This window comes from Melopsittacus undulatus, chromosome 5 (assembly GCF_012275295.1).
Source record: "Melopsittacus undulatus isolate bMelUnd1 chromosome 5, bMelUnd1.mat.Z, whole genome shotgun sequence".
NCBI lineage: Eukaryota > Metazoa > Chordata > Aves > Psittaciformes > Psittaculidae > Melopsittacus > Melopsittacus undulatus.
The window spans coordinates 32,262,681-32,279,140 of record NC_047531.1 but is presented as its reverse complement, the minus strand read 5'-3'; the positions used below and the strand labels follow the sequence as shown (position 1 = coordinate 32,279,140).

Below are 16,460 nucleotides of genomic sequence, written 5' to 3'. Positions count from 1 at the left end.
ACATACTGAGAAGTGCACAGTATATTAGTAGGAAAGTGTCTCAAAATAAACATTTCTTTCTAAGTTCACTGATGCATGCAAAAGCTAGTCAAATATTTTGAGAAGAAAAATAATGGCAAAAAGCCCAATTTACTTACTTGGTGTTTACTCTTCATCTTTGTAGATTCAGAAACACTGAAGCTTGATCATTTTGATGAAGCTGGCTATACATTTATAGCACCAAGGTTGGTTAATTTCCCAGTAATATTATTTTAGTGGTATAGTCATTTGATCAGCTTAGTGACGTTTACAAATACAGATGAGACCAACAAAGTTTTACTTTGGTAAAAGATATTAGTAAAAGAGTAGCTATTAAATTCAAGTTTTACAAGATCAGTCTTCTTGCTGGAGTATAAATAGCATCTTCAGGCTCTGATTCCTGTTTACATTAATCAGAGAAAGCTGTAACATCTGACGCTGATGTTTCAATAGAAATCTTGGACACAACTGTTCATTTCTTGTGGTTATGACTTCACAGACTTTATAACTTTATACCTTAACTTCTCATTTGCAAAATCAGGACCATAATACTTACCTTGAGATGTTTTCCAATTTTGAGATAAAGTGTTTCAAATCTCTCTAACACCAATGAATTAATTTTTCATTCATTAAACATACATAAAAAAATGATTGAGTTATTGAAAATTGATTAAATTAATTACTTCCCTTTTTTAAAATGTGAAATCATATAGTATTTATTGCCCTTGTAAATTATGTTTGCAAAGGAAAGGTAGCATAATACATAGTTCTTAAAAATTAAGTTCCTTTAAGTAATAGTTAAATCAGGAAAATGCTATGCTACAAAGCTCAGCTAATTGTTAAATTTCTTATATTATAAATATTTATATCCTTTTAAATTTCAAAATTAATAAATTGCTTACAATGAATAGGTTGATTTGAATATAAAACATATTTTTCTATCTTCAAATGTATTATCAGCTTAACTGTTTATTTTTTTTCTGAAAGACTGAAGTTACTGATACTCAATTGAATCAATTAGTAGTTTCCTGCAAGTCCCTAGCTGTTAGGCTGATCAACACGAACACTTGATATGGAAGTCTGTTAAAATGTGAAGTTGGTATAGTAAGGTGAATTCTGCCTGCAGTCTTTCAGAGATATAGTAAAGTAAGTAAAAGGTAATAAGATAGCTTATTCTTATGAAATACTTGAACAGACTTCTTTTGCTCATAAAATTAATTTAATATAAAAAGTTCATTTAGAGCTCCCTGCTTTTCTGATGAATGCCCTCTACATTTTAATTAAAGTTGTTTAATGGCACTCACAATCTAATATTTGCCTTCAAAATGCCCAGTGACTTTTATTGTGTTTGCTTGCATTAGATGAATTGCCTAATGATATATTGCTTTACTTTATTACATTGTGTGAAGGACAGTAGTTTACTGTTTATCTGGTTTGCATATGTCAAAACAAAGAGTGTTTATGTGCTTATGTGGTATGTACCCTATTAAAATCGCCTTTAAGACTTCTCAGAGGATAGGACTGTGTCACATAAATCCAGACTTAGTTGAGCATGAAGTGACTATGTTTTAATGAGCAGTTCATGTATTTTTCAGTACAGTTTAGCCCAGGAGCAGTATAAGTTCACTGGGCATTTTCTTGTTTATTTTAGACTACGATCTCCCAGTTTCATGGTCTACGCTAGTCCTGAATAATTTTTCTAGGAAACTATGCCCAATCTCATACATGACAGATTCAGGCAGGGACTTGAACACTTTATTTCTTGTATATGCCTGAAATATTCAATATGGTTAACATAACAAACAAACATAACATAACATACTGATGCAGTAGTGTCAGCCTGATAGTTGCACAGTCCTACTTGGACTTCTGAATTGCTGAGCCATATTTCTCTGCTTTATCTGAGAATCATATCTGAGATTATAATCTGAGAAGATTAATGTTCTGGTTTTTTTTCAGAGAATATTGTACTGATGTAAAAAAATCAGAAAACAACACTGAATTTCTATTAAATTTCAATGAATTTATTGACAGGAATACTCCAAGCAGTCCATCATGTAAGTATTCCTCTTAATTCACTGATTTTTTCCGCAGGAAAATACGTACTTGTAAATGAGAACTAGTAGAAATGACAGCTTTCATGTCCAAATCATGTGCTTTTGGTTTTTATCTTTGCTGATTTGATATTTTATTCTTTTTTTAGTAGAAATACATCTAGTGCCAGTATTTTCTACCCAAGGTAGAGGTTGTCAAATTAGTTTGCAGTTTTCTGGTTTTATTTAAGAAAGTTTGCAGGACATTGCATTATGCCTCCAGTGTTTTCCACAGTTCCTCTCAGCATTCTCTTCTAACAGCAAATGCTACTAGTTCATTTTAATACACTCCAGATATTCTGAATCTGTAGTTTTTTTCTCTTTAGTACATCAGCCAAAGTAAGTCTCAAATAGACTTTAAAATCTTGTGATGACATCTTCAGTCTGCTTTCTTGCCAGTGTATATAAATAAAATAAGTAAAGAAAAGGAGCTGAGAAGTAAAATAGCCAATAACCAGAGCAAAAGATAAGTTCTACTGCTGTTTCACAAATTGGTTAAAGAGATCTCATTTGGGCCTGGGTTGTTTAAGACCCCAGAGTTGTGTAACTGCTGCAGTGGTGAGACTGGTCTTTGGGAAGGTATTTGTGTTCTGAAATTGGGCCTTAAACTCCATTTAGAATAAATTAATTGATGCTTTTGAATGAATCATGTGTAATGCATTAAAGTCTTGTTCTAATGAAAAATTCAATGTTTGGATTTGCTTGTTTATGCATACCAGTGTGTTTAGCATTATTAATAATTTATAAGCAGTTGGAATATACGTTGTTTTTTTGGGGGTTTTTTTGGTTTTTGTTTTTTTTTGCATTCCCTGCGTCTTTTCAGCATGTTATTGTCATGGATCACTGAATCTTTCTGCTGAATCAGACCATGTAACTGAAGGAATGTGCACTTAGATGTGCGATCTTCTCACAAAAGGCTATTTTTGTGTGCATGTGTGGGTGGTGGTGTTCTTAATAGAGTGATCTTGTTCACTGACATGCTGCTGACTGACCAAAATTTTCCTGGAGTTCTTGACTCAATCTTAGAAATCAAGGTATTGACCCCAACTGATTAAATTAGTTAATAAATTAAAATTCTAGCTTGATATTCACTAGTTTAAGCAAATATTGAGGACACATGTAGTGCTATTGTAGTATATGCTATTGACTAATAAGTAATGATGCCAAAATGTTATCAAATTATTGCTGTATTTACTTTCGGAATCCACAACAATTTCACTTTTTCCCTTTTCTTTCCTAATACTTAAGTTATTTTTAAAATAGTCTCCTGAACAAGTAAGCAGTATTTACTGAAGAGAACAGTAGCTATTAAAATTATCTCAGCTAAAAATGCTTTTCAAAAGGAATAACTACAAAAGTCCCCAAAGAGAAATAATCTATAAGCTTGGTAACCTGTTAGATGTTAGCCAGAAAGTCAGGCAACTGCCTCTGTTGTCACTAAGGGGACAGTAAAAGCAATTCACCCTACTTGTCTTCAACATCTGCTTCCTATAAGTAATCAAGTCTCACTTTCTGGAGCAGAATGCAGCACAAGGGGATCCTAAACAGAAAATGGACCAAACAAAATATTAGGAGTCTATATATTAGCAGACATAAATATCGCTCTGAGAGACATGTTTTTGATATTTTTATTCATATAAACTATCAGTTTAATTTCTAGAAAAAAAATATGGATGCAGCAAGGTGACATATCAACCTAAGTGACTAATTCAAAATTAGTTTATCTCCCTGTACCCATCTGCAGACGGCAAATAGGTTTTGTTGAGAGGCTGGGACTCAGGTGATATATATTTACATTGTAGTCAAATTATCTCTATTTTTTTGTAACATATAAGAGTAAAATGTTTTGTTTCACCACCTGAGGTAAAAAGTGTTTGAGTGAACACATGCTTTAAATATAGGTTACTTTCTGAGTCTAGCACAGGGACTTTGCAAAGTTAGGATCTGGACCCTCATCACCTTTCTTATTCCACTGACAGAAAGATAATTTTTTAGTATACACTGAAGGAAAAGTTTAAGTGAAATCAACAGTGTGAGAGTAATCTATTTAATAAGTGATTTACATAATTTAAAGTTAGACAGTATGTCAACAGGAATAGCCAAATTTTTGTGGCTATAGAATCTCAACAACTCACAGTTTCATTTTAGCCACTTTATGAAATTCCATGTCATATATGTGTTTTAATTCTTTTGATAGGTAATACTGATATGATCATTAGAGTTTTGCTGGATGCAGGATTTACAAATGACCTTGCCCAAAATTATTGGAGTAAGCTGTCTCTGTAAGTATTCATTTTATTGACTGTGATTTTTTTTATGCATTTCAAGGTTTGTTGTTAAAATAATATGCATGTATATTTATATACAGTTAATTTTTACACAGGATAGATATTTAATTCACAGTTATGTACTTAAATGGAAACCCTTAGCATAGGAACTTGTGATAATTTTGGTCAGTTTTCATTTTAAGTCTTATTTTTGCTTACAGTGATGGAGTTGTTGCACAATTTGTTGTTACAGACGGTGGAATTACTAGAGTGTTCCCAAAAAGGTAACAAATACTATAAAATAGTACAATATGATCATTTTGAAACCTGAAAGAATGGAGTGCTAAATAGTGGGTTTATCAAATGAAAAACAACTTCTACACATTCTGGTCTGTAACTATAGTAACTATAAAATGAACAGAATGTCTTGTTTTCCTTTGATTTTTACCTTTGTCACTGCTTGAAACTGATCTGTACCATTATTTCCATAACAAGTCTTGTAATCCAGGTTTCTAATCAGTGTAGAGTGAATGCAGTGCCCTTGTAGTAGCAGTGGGCTATACTAATCCCTAATTACTTCTAAGCACTCATTTTCCTTGGCAGGCCTGTACTGTAAAGCAGTAGGTCATCTTTTAGACTAATTAAGAGCAGACCAAATGGTCCAGGGACTTCAGGAGAGAAAAATATATCATTACCAGAGGGCAAAAAGGGAATTTGAAAGTTATGCTATAATAAACTAGACATCCCCACAAGTGACTGGGAGTAGTGTGAGCACCAGTATACATATACTGGTAAATGGAAAACGTAGCTATTCTCTTAGTTTATCCTGTGTTTCCCAAAAATAGGAAAATGGTAGTGCATTTTGCTCTCCATTTTTTTTTTCCTGTTTTGGTGTTCTTAATAATATAAAATCTTTTGGGATGACAGAGCCTTGGGCAGCATGGTCTAGGGTGAGGCATTCCTACCAGTGGCAGCAGGGTTGGAACTAGATGATCTTAATATCCTTTCCAACGCAAACCATTCTATGATTCTGTGATTTCTCCAGAGCTAGCATGTGCTGTAAAGTTTTGATTATATTTTCTTGTAAGTAGTTTTGCAGTTATATTTGTCTCAATATGTCTAAAAATGATGAGACCAGATCCATGTTTTTCCAAGAATACTAATTTCTTCTTTGTTTTCAAGGTTTTTTAATAATTACACCTTGCTGTTAACCAGGGAAAGCTGACAAAGTCTGAGGACTATATGAATGAATCTCATATTGTTTCTGACTGTGAAACATTAAAAAGACCGTAATAATTCCGCAGCACAACTGTAATGAGACTCTAACTATCTTTTTGATCACTTTTGTGTATGTGTGTGATTAGGGCAGGAGAAGATTGGTTGGAAAATGCTGAAACTTATGAAGTCAGCTTCTATAAACGGAGCTTAGATAATGACAACTATATTTTCACAGCTCCATACTACAACAGTAAGTCATCACTGTTTTGAAATGTCAGAGCTAGCTAGGCAAATGTAAGAGTACTTGTGGCAGTTTCCCACAGCAGTTGAAGTCACTGGCAAAGGATGCAAGTGGGGCGTTTCATATGGAAAAAAATCTTGGGATATCACCCATTATTAAGGAAATGGTAGCTAGGAGAGCACTAAACAAAAGACATCATAGTTTTTATTGACACAGTGGCCCTGTATGCTCAGAATCAGCAAAGCTGAAAACATGCAGAGTTCTGGTGTTCATGTATTATACTGAAACACTTTTTTACAAAGACGCTTTGTCAAAATTGTTTCAAGAGAAGTGAAAAAATACTGCACTCAAGGACAATTACATTACCTTAAAAATCCTTCCTTGAGCTGAGATCTTTTTACTTCCTCAGCACCAAACCTAACTTGGGGGAGCAGGAGCAAGGGTCCATAGCCACAACAATGAAGTCCACTGCACCACTGCTGACTTTAAATGTTGCTTTTGAATTCTATTGTAAATTGCTGTTATTCACCAAAACCAATTTGTCTGAAATACCATGATATTTAAAACCTAAATATGTATGATAGTACTCGTTACTGATGTGAGCAGCATTAATTTTGCCAAGCTCATCTAAAAGGCGGATGCTACCACAAATGACACACTCCTCTCCTAAACATACGGGATGTTTTATTGCTGTTATTTCATACTTATTTTTTACATCTTTTCTCAATAAAATGTTAAGAAGGTAATTAACTATATTCCCTGAAGCCTTTGTTGTTCCTCATGAGCTCCAGGGAATGTACTTTTAACTTGCTTTTTCATACTAAGCAGTGTTGAAAAGAGGCTGAAGTCTGTCAGAGAAGTAATTGTTGGTCAGCAAGTGGTGTCAGTACACCCTGCACTGAAAAATACACAGACGACAGCAGGATAAAATCTTTGGCTCAGATCCTGATTTTAACAGAGCTGCTCACATGTGTAAATCTATTCATAGCTCTGTCTGTAGGAAAAGAAAAAAAGACTACAGTAACTTTATGAAGCAGGGAAATCATGTACCAAAAGTGAATGAAGAAAATTAAACAAACGTGTTCCTTTTTGTCATCCAGATGTTAGTGATCTGAGCAGGTGATAAATGCGCAGTACAGTGCTTTTGAAAAAGGGTTTTTTTGAATCATTCTGGGTATTGAACAATCATTAATTTTGATTTCAGAGGTTACATCACCCTAACCTTTTCTTCTTCTTTTTCTTTTCCTTTCTATACTCTCAGAAAGTGGTGCCAATAGCTATGAAACAGGTATTATGGTAAGCAAGGCTGTGGAAATAACAATTAATGGGAAGCTTCTGAAACCAGCAGGTAAGATAGAGACCACTCTAAAAATATTAGTTATTTGCTTGTTGCTCAACAGTGAATTAGAAATTTAATTGTGATTTCAAAGGCACTTCACTTCATATAACATTTTTTTCTCTGAGACTGTTTTAATCTTGCTAGGGTAAATCAAGCCAAAGATCTGGCTGTGCTTGAGTCGGAGTGCTTAATTTATTAGTCTCATGAAGAATGTTGGTGGTCAGACAACGGGGCAAAAAATATATTTTATCTTTTTCCAGTTTAATAATTTAAATGTTATGATATTTTTCCCCTATGTTTAGGATTCTACAGTTACCTTTTTTTTTTTTCATTTTACTAAAAAAGACTTTCATGTATTTCTTGTTAGTTGTTGGAATAAAAATTGATGCAACCAGCTGGATGGAAAATTTCACAAAAACCACAATCAAGAGCCTGGTAAGCAATTGAACAAGTCTTTTTGAACTTAATTTGCATTTCTCAAAGCTTCAGATACAAATAGGTCTAATAGCTCTTTGTGCCAGAGTAACGCTGATGCATAGTTGCCAAGTTAGTTGTTGTATTTAAATCATCCAAACGCACAAAATAAATCTATGTTGAAATAGGCTGTATTTTGTACTTCTTGCTTTCATAATTACAGAACATGGATAAAGACAAAGAAAAAATGACATATTCCAGCCAGTAGGCTCCCTACTAAGATTATGATGTAGCAATTAATTAAATCTGCAAAAGAACTGGTGAATCTATTTTTATTTAATATTAAGAATAGGTAAGCAGTAAACAATAAGGACTTATATTGCAACCAACATCACAGCAATTTAGCAGAACTTAACAAAATAAGTAGATGACCCTTTCATTCCTTATATCTAATGCTTAGGTGTAAAGGGGAAAGCAAAACTAAGGAATTAATGTACACTGGGGAAGGAGAGGCACAAAATGAACATAATTATGGAACAATTATATGAGTCAGTATTTATTGTTTTTCTGTATTAAGGGAATTAAGAACAATGTCCATTGTAGGTATTAAAGCTGTATTTCAAGGTGTAGGCACATTCATTGCCTAAATGTCAGAGCAGTGAAGGACAAAAATACATAACTGGAAAGAGAAATAAAGAGCAAAATCTCAGAATTAATTTGAGATGAATGACTGCAGCATTATCTGGTAATTGTTTTGCTCAGAGCATAATGCAAGGAGACAGTTATACTGGTCTGTATAGACATAATGCAGGGGAAAAAGAACATGTAATCAAAGCCATGAAACCTAACTGTGATGGTGGCCTTCCTTTATCACTTGGGATTCCCATGCTTTGATAAAGGTGAAGCCTTTCATGATCCTAGAAAAGGCACTTGGCAATATACGATCAGGGGACTGGAGCACCTCCCATATGAAGACAGGCTGAGAAAGTTGGGGCTGTTCAGCCTGGAGAAGAGGTATCTGAAGGGGGCCTACAGGGATGCTGGGGAGGGACTATTCATTAGGGACTGTAGTGATAGGACAAGGGGTAATGGGTTGAAACTTTAACAGCAGAGGTTTAGACTGGATCTAAGGAAGAAATTCTTTACTGTGAGGGTGGTTAGGTACTGGAATGGGTTGCCCAGGGAGGTAGTGAATGCTCCATCCCTGGCAGTATTCAAGACCAGGTTGGATGAAGCCTTGGTTTAGTGTGAGGTGTCCCTGCCCATGGCAGGGGGGTTGGAACTAGATGATCTTGAGGTCCTTTCCAATCCTAACTATTCTGTGATTCTATGATCTCCTAGGCCTTCTTTCCAAATACCAAATACATGTAAATGTACATGTTATTTCTCTACAACTCACAACAGTACATCCTGAGAAGTCCTCCAAACTAATATTTCTCTAATATATTAAGGATACTTAAAAAGGGAGATGTATCAGAAACTTTGTAAAGACAGTAGAGATTATGCTGTTGATAATTACTGAATGCAGGTTGTTCACAGAGATCTTTGTGATAAACTATGCACACTCAAAATTAATTTAACTTAATACAAAGATATTGAAAATCAAATCACTTCTTGTCTTGATTAATATCACTGCAAAATAGAGTTTCTATTGAAACATTTTTGTGAATTTTAATGTACTTTTTTTTAGTGCAACAGTGAAATCTGTGGCTGTGAGAGAAACAGTATGGTAAGAATATGTTCAGTTTATTAATATCCAGCAGATTGTGAAAATTCACTCATTCTCTCTACATTTATCTAAGACAATGATTCTGTCATTATTTTAAGGTTAATTTTACAGAGAACAGGACTTATGTTTTGAGAAAGAAATTAAGATAAGGAAATAAAGGGGTAAAAGGGTATAAAATTCAGATGAAGTGGTTGTTGTGAGAATCATTGCAATGGGGCTATGAGAACTAGAGGGAAGAAAAAAGGTAGTGATAACAACAGAGAATGACATGATGAGAAATGTAATGGTAATTTTAGTACAAGAGGTGAATCCTGAGGAAAGGGAATATTAAACAAGCAAACAAAACAAAACTCTGAGAAAAAGGCACTAGAAGTACCTTAGAGAAGTAAAGACAAACTCAAAAGCACCAGAGTATGTGATATGCCCTTCAACAGTCGTTAGTCATCTTTGTCTCCGCTGTTCCCAGCCCATGCAGGACTGGGGGGATCCTGTAGCTCAGAAGAGCACAGCTTCAGGGACTATCACAGTATCAGATTCTGACATGTGCTTAAAAGCTTTCTCTGCTCGGGTCTTCTGTGAATTCTTTTGTGGAGTGTGAAGATCATTAAATGCAAGGGTTGCAGCTAAAAGGGTGCTCTGGGAGGTTATCTATTTGGCTACACTGCTATCTTTCCAATCTCTGACTGCTAGGATCTTTTACAAAGTGCAAAGCACAGGGAACCAGTGCTTCTCACTGCTGCACCTGACACCTGGAAGAAACCCACTACAGTCCTTGGCAAGCGAAAATAATCATGACTAGCAAGCTGAGAGTCTGCCCTTAAAGCTTTTTACCATTAAAAGCTGCAAATGGAAAAGGACTTGAAGGATAGCTGAAACACATGAGAAGTTATAGTACCTTATTATGAGTTGAGATTCAAGTATAATCAGATTTAATAAGGATATAGCACTCTTAGAGCTAACAAAGTATTGAGCAAATAAGAATTTACAAAACAACTTTTATGAAATTAAGCCACTAATAAGCCTTTGATCTTACAAAATTTTATAATACGATAATGCTGCTTATTATAGCTTAATATTGGCCCTTGGCTATGGGGTTGGGCTGTGATTTAGCCTGAGCCACATAGATCTAAAGATAATTCTGAAGTGTTGAATAAAATACACGTCCTTACAGAGTGTTGTCCTGACAAATCCTTCCTGTAAAACATATTTTACTTTCTTAAAATAGCATGTGGACTGTGTTATCCTTGACGATGGTGGATTTCTTTTGATGTCAAATCGGGATGAATATACACAACAGGTATGTATAGTTTTAAGGACAGAACATGAAAAACAATGAGAAGTTTTAAGAGAAAAAAAAACAACACTTGCAACTTACCCTAAGGATAACATTTCTGAATCACAAAAATTTTGCTGTATCAGAATTTCAAGTTATTTTGTAAGGCTTTTTCACACTTTTACTTATGGCTTAAGATGCCATACTCCTACAAAGTTGCATTCTTTGTGCTCTGCCCTTAAGCAGGTCAGGGTGCTGATGTACCTGTGATGGTGAGGGCAAGTAGTATGGCGTCGACACACCTGCTTTCTCATATTTCTCTTGCTTTTCCCAGAGCAGGGTAATCTCATTGATAGTGCATTTAACAATTATTGTCAAACTGGAGTTACAACCAAGCTTTGGGGAGATAAATAGTCAAAGAAAGAAATAAATGCATAAGCAGCGCAGCCAGATGAGTTGTGTAGAGGAAAAAAAAATTGTGTGTGCATGGTGGAAACAGAATTTTTTACTTTTTAATGAGAAAAATACCTGGAAATACTTCAACATCTCTTTATATGCTCCTTCATCAGATTGGAAGATTCTTTGGTGAAATTGATCCTGGCCTGATGCGAAACCTTATTAACATGTCCCTGTATGCCTTTAACAAGTCGTATGACTATCAATCAGTCTGCGATCCTGAAGAAGAACCAAAGCAAGGAGCTGGACTTCGTTCTGCTTATGTGGTCAGTAGTCTCTTGTGCGATTACTGACATTCCCTTAAAAGTCGGCAGGTGCTTATACAAATAACATCATCTGTTTTTTTTTCCCAGCCTACGATAACAGATATTTTGCATCTAGGATGGTGGGCTTCAGCAGCTGCCTGGTAAGTTCAAAAGTGTAAGAAAACTGTATGTCCAAACTAGTATTCAGTGGGTGAATAGTAAACCTGCTCTGAATTCTTTAGTTTATACACTTTCTCATGGTGAAAATTCATGGCTGTGCTTCCAGTGTTCTACCAACAGCTGAATACAAAACTACTCTTGTGTGGTTTTGTGATTATGTGTTCTGACTCAGACATCAGCTACAGGAAGCTACTAAATCAGTTTCAGGAATCAGACTTGTGATTAATGTTGTAAGTCTGATTGGCAAGTGTGAAGGTTCAGATGAAATTATTACTTTTAGGATTATTGATCACTTGGTTCCCTATTTCAGAATATCATCTTTCCCTTCTTCTAGCAAGAAGTCTTAAGAAAATCAGTGCTCACCTTAATGGAATCATTTTACAAAAACACATGAATCATAGAATCTCTTGGATTGCCTACCTTCATTTTCTGTAGCCAAGGGCAAAAGTTGGTATTTCTGGACTGTTGTGAAGTTCTGAGATTGACTTTGAGAGAGACAGGATTACACCAGTAATTGGGTTTATCTTTCACAATTAGAATGCTGGATAAATTTTGAAACTAAAGACCCATTTAGGAGCTTTCTTTTCTTTTTACTTTGGTGTTTGCATTGTTAGTAATAGCCACAGAGAGAATTTTACTTACTTCAGAGCCATGTAGATAGATACTGCTGTGAGCCACTCCTTCCAGCATCATGTTTGGATAAGTAATGGGGACTGTTGTGGTACTTTTGCACTGGTCTCAATTGCACTCTTGGAGATGGCTCCTTTTTCTAAAGTTCTATGGTGCTTTTTTTTTTTTATATATAATAATTATCCAGCTGGAATAAATTACCTACTTTATAAAGCTAAGAGTTAAAATATGTAGCAGCTGAACAAACATAGTAATTTTCTCACAGATAACACCATGAAAATTGTATATTGGTTTTTATTGGTTACATTTTGTTAACAGAAAAAATATCAGTTTTCTTGGACAACAGCAAACCTCAAAAACTGGAGATGGGCAATAATCCAGAAGAGAAACTTGAGCTCTTGTCAGAGAAACTTTAGTTTATCAGTGTTCAAATCTGACTCAGTAGTCTGGACTCAATTTAGACCTGAGGTTTATTTTGTGTGATGTTTAACTTGAAAGCATCACATGAAAGTACTTTCTACGGACATGTTTTTAATGGAATCTAGGTCAGAAGCAGGCAGAGAAGACCATTAAGCAAGCAGGGTGAAAAAGGGCTGACCAAAAATGGATTAGTGAGGCACCTGGCAAAAGCAAATGCAAGGAAATAAGAGAAACCAGGTTATTAAAGAAAACTATAGTGTTTCAGGAAACAATGTGGGATAAAGGTGTGAGTGATAATATTCAAAATGTATGTGGCTGCATCAGCGTCTCATTAAGAGAGTATGTATCATTTCTCCGTCACGCTCTTTTAACTTGGATTTTACAGGCTGCCTTTTTCACTCAGTTCCCTGTAAAATCTGTGGTAAGCCCTTATGAAGCATTGCAATTTTTAGTCAGTAAATTGAATCACTGTTGAATGGCATCAGGTCACTTCTCATCCATGTTGGTGCACTGTCCATCTGATGATTCAAGGCACAAAGATGAGGGTATGAACCAGTCCTCATTCAGGCAGTGCTTCCACTGGAAAGGTGACAGGCAGATTCAGTTTCTTTACATGTGTATCACCCTGGATTAGGAAAAAAGGAAAAAGTCTCGGCAGCTGAATAAAATTATACATTCCCTCTACTCTGCCGAACAGGCATTAGAACAGAATGACACGAGAAGAGGTCATATCTGTAGGCAGAATCACACCTAAAACATAACAAGAAACTACACCTTAGAATGTTTAAGCAGAAGCAGTGAGTCAAAGAATATAACTTGCAATTCCTGTTTTGGCATGTTGTTAGATTGAAGGGGGTCATGTATGTGGCAAGTTGATATACAAGTAAATAAAATAGGAAAAATATGATAATGAGTGAAGAAAAATAATCTTAAAGAAATGGACCTCCTTAAGTCTTAAGTGTTTCAACTACATCTAGGAGGAAAATGAATTTCATATCTCAAGAGCAGGAACAGAGATGATTCTAAAAGTCAACTACTACAATAATTGTGTTTATAATACACTTGTAATATTTCAGTGGTCGTCTCCTTCTCAGCAATTTAATGAACCTTAATCAGTGTAAAGTATCTAATTCAAGAGCATTTTCCCTGAGTGTGTTAAAAAGGAGTTCTGCTTGGTTGAAGTGTTAAAGGAATGCCAACATGCCTCTTCCGCCTCCCACAGAGGTGTAAAAGGAGGACATGGATGACAAGATAACATTTCCATTAAGTGAGTTATGGGCACAAATGGTATCAAATCTCAACAGCAGAATAAAAGATTAGTGAGAAATAAGACCTGGGAGAAAGTGAGAGAAGGAAACCAGAATCAAACTGCAGTGTTTAAAAAAAGACAGCTTTAATAACTGGCAAATGCAAAACAAGCCATGATGACTGTGTTGTTTATAACTTTTATTTGAGTAGTTTTTAAGGATCCATTAAAATATAAAGAAGACAAAGAGCCTTTAATTGTCTTTTTGTGTTCAGGTCTATCTTACAGCAGCTGTTTTTGAGCTTGACTTTTCCACGTTTCCTTGAAGCAGGTAAGTCAAGAGAATGTTAAAGAGTCAACTTTGAGTGAAGTAGAAGGTAAGAATCTAGGCTGGGGGCCATACCTGGATCTCCCCATTGCATCTGTGACTTAAAGGTGTCATTTTATATCTATTTATTTTTGTCTTTCTGTCAGCTGATATGGAAGATGATGATTTTGGTGCCGCCCTGCCTAAAACAAGCTGTATCACTGAGCAAACTCAGTATTTCTTTGAAAATGATGATAAATCCTTTGGTGGGATTGTAGACTGTATAAACTGCTCCAGGTAAAATTGCTTCAATATAAGTAATAACTTTCGGATATTCATTTATTTACCAAAAGATAATGACACTATTATAGGAACAAAAAATTTTTGATTAATTACACCAAACTTGCATAAGAAAGAGACAGGGGTATATAGGCAGTAAAATGATAAATTGCATGGGTTTTGTATTTATTTATAATGAATTTTAGTAATGATAATTAAAGAATTATAGAAATATTTTGGTCAAATTTTTATTTTATAGTCTGAATAAACTCCATGAAAATTGTCTTTCTACCCTTGCTACAGTTTGAATTTTTTAAATTTATTATGTCACCTTGAAGGCATTCCACAATATTCAGAAGGAGATGATTTTCTTTAATCTGGTTATGTACTGGTGTTTTTGGTGGTCAAAAAGATTGTGCAATTTATCCTCAAATTTACCTTCTAGTCAATAGCGCTCATGATTTAAGAGCTGTGGATCTTATTTAGCAAGCCATGTTGTTTTGGTTTGTGATTAAAAGACTTACTTTCAGGCTCCATGTGCCTACTCAAAATTATGTTTAATGTTATGGTTAAAAAAAACCCTTGATATTTTAGAAACATAGCACCTTGGACCTAGTTCTGTGTTTCTTGCAAAATCCGGCTGGGTTGAAAGTTTGCATATATTAGAAGTTTCTGAAAATGTATTGGAAATTAAAATTAACAGTAAAATTTCAAACTGCTTGAAGACAATATTTCAAGCCAGGAAAGAAAGATAGAGGATATGGTGAATTCAGACAAAACATGAAGACATTTTTTCCTACTTCCATACTTCCTCCTCCATGTTGCTAGTATGTGTTTGTACGGTACCTGGTTGTGCAGAGAACTAATTAAAATGGGGTTTTGGATTTTTTTTCTGTAAGTTTTTTTTACTTGGTTTTGGTTTTGGGGTTGTTTTTTGTTTGTTTGTGGTTTGCTTTTGTTGTTTTGTTTTGTTTTTTAATCTGGAGAGTTTTCAGAAGAGTTCTTCAGCTTACTAAGAGGCTGAAGGAGCCCTTTCACTAATATTGCAAAAATAGTGCCATGGTGTAAGAATGAATATGAAAGGACAATTTAAGCTGGTAAAACAACCAGATACGTAAGCACAAAATAAGGTATTTAATTAACAGTTATTTTGTCCTCTTGTTGTACCAAATCAGTGGTACAATCTCTTCATCTGTGAAATTTGTGAAATAATCCAATCAATTCACACCTAAGTAACAAAACTCTGCTTATATAGACTGGTAATCACCTATTTTAAAAGATTTGTTTGTTGATTTATATGTATATTTGTTGGCTTATATGTATTAAAATGTATTTGAAACCTCTAAAAGCAATTAACCTGACAGGTTGTCCTGACTTTACCTCTTTTTGACAGCTAGAACATATTTTATTAATGACTGAGAAATACTAAGATTTATTTCTCTGGGATGTTTTTGAAGGGCTGCCTGCCTTTCCAGGAAATTTCTATTTTGTTTGTTTTTTTGTGGTTGGGGGGTTTCTCAGTGTTGTTAGGGGAGGAATTGATGCTGGACTGGTTTTATTAATTGGTGCAGCTACTGTTGTAGCAGTACAGAACTAGCTATTAACTCAATTAAATTCACTTTATGCTCTTTTCAATTTTTTCCACCAATAAGTCTAGTTGAAAGGAGGACCATGGAAATGTCAAAAAGATTACAAAATTTGTTATAAACGTTGCTTGATGTTAATTAATGAGAAAGCTAAACAGTAGCAGGCAGACTGAATCTGTGAAGTTGAATTACTTCTATTCCAATGCTGTGTGTCCTTCTCAAACAGGGATTTCCTTGCTTCATTTAAACATAGGCTTTTGTTGGCTTTTTTTTTCCAGACTTTACCATGCAGAGAAGATTTCAAACACCAATCTAGTATTCATTATTAGTGACAGCCAACTGCTGTGCCGCTCCTGTGACCCAAAGCCACTCATGCAAGCAGAGAAGCCGGGTATCCTTTAAGATCGTATTATTTAATAGTGTGGATTGATTTTTGGCAATGAGATGGTGGAATATATTTAGGGGGGAAAAAATGGCCCTTTTGTATACATGTTAATAGCATGGTTGCCACTAAAGTAC

The 16,460-nt window shown here is 34.9% G+C and overlaps 1 protein-coding gene across 2 annotated transcripts in view; it reads left to right on the top strand.

Moving 5' to 3' along the window:
• Positions 1-16,460, top strand: part of CACNA2D1 (calcium voltage-gated channel auxiliary subunit alpha2delta 1) — a 398,283-nt gene that overhangs the window by 365,599 nt on the left and 16,224 nt on the right. For both annotated transcript variants that reach the window (XM_013128868.3, XM_031048307.2), the window contains exons 24-37: positions 164-224; positions 1,978-2,075; positions 4,309-4,393; positions 4,600-4,662; positions 5,743-5,846; positions 7,099-7,185; positions 7,544-7,611; positions 9,281-9,319; positions 10,545-10,616; positions 11,162-11,314; positions 11,402-11,454; positions 14,045-14,100; positions 14,244-14,373; positions 16,220-16,332. In XM_013128868.3, coding sequence (XP_012984322.1) covers positions 164-224; positions 1,978-2,075; positions 4,309-4,393; positions 4,600-4,662; positions 5,743-5,846; positions 7,099-7,185; positions 7,544-7,611; positions 9,281-9,319; positions 10,545-10,616; positions 11,162-11,314; positions 11,402-11,454; positions 14,045-14,100; positions 14,244-14,373; positions 16,220-16,332 — 1,182 coding nt within the window. The remainder of the gene's footprint in view (positions 1-163; positions 225-1,977; positions 2,076-4,308; positions 4,394-4,599; positions 4,663-5,742; positions 5,847-7,098; positions 7,186-7,543; positions 7,612-9,280; positions 9,320-10,544; positions 10,617-11,161; positions 11,315-11,401; positions 11,455-14,044; positions 14,101-14,243; positions 14,374-16,219; positions 16,333-16,460) is intronic.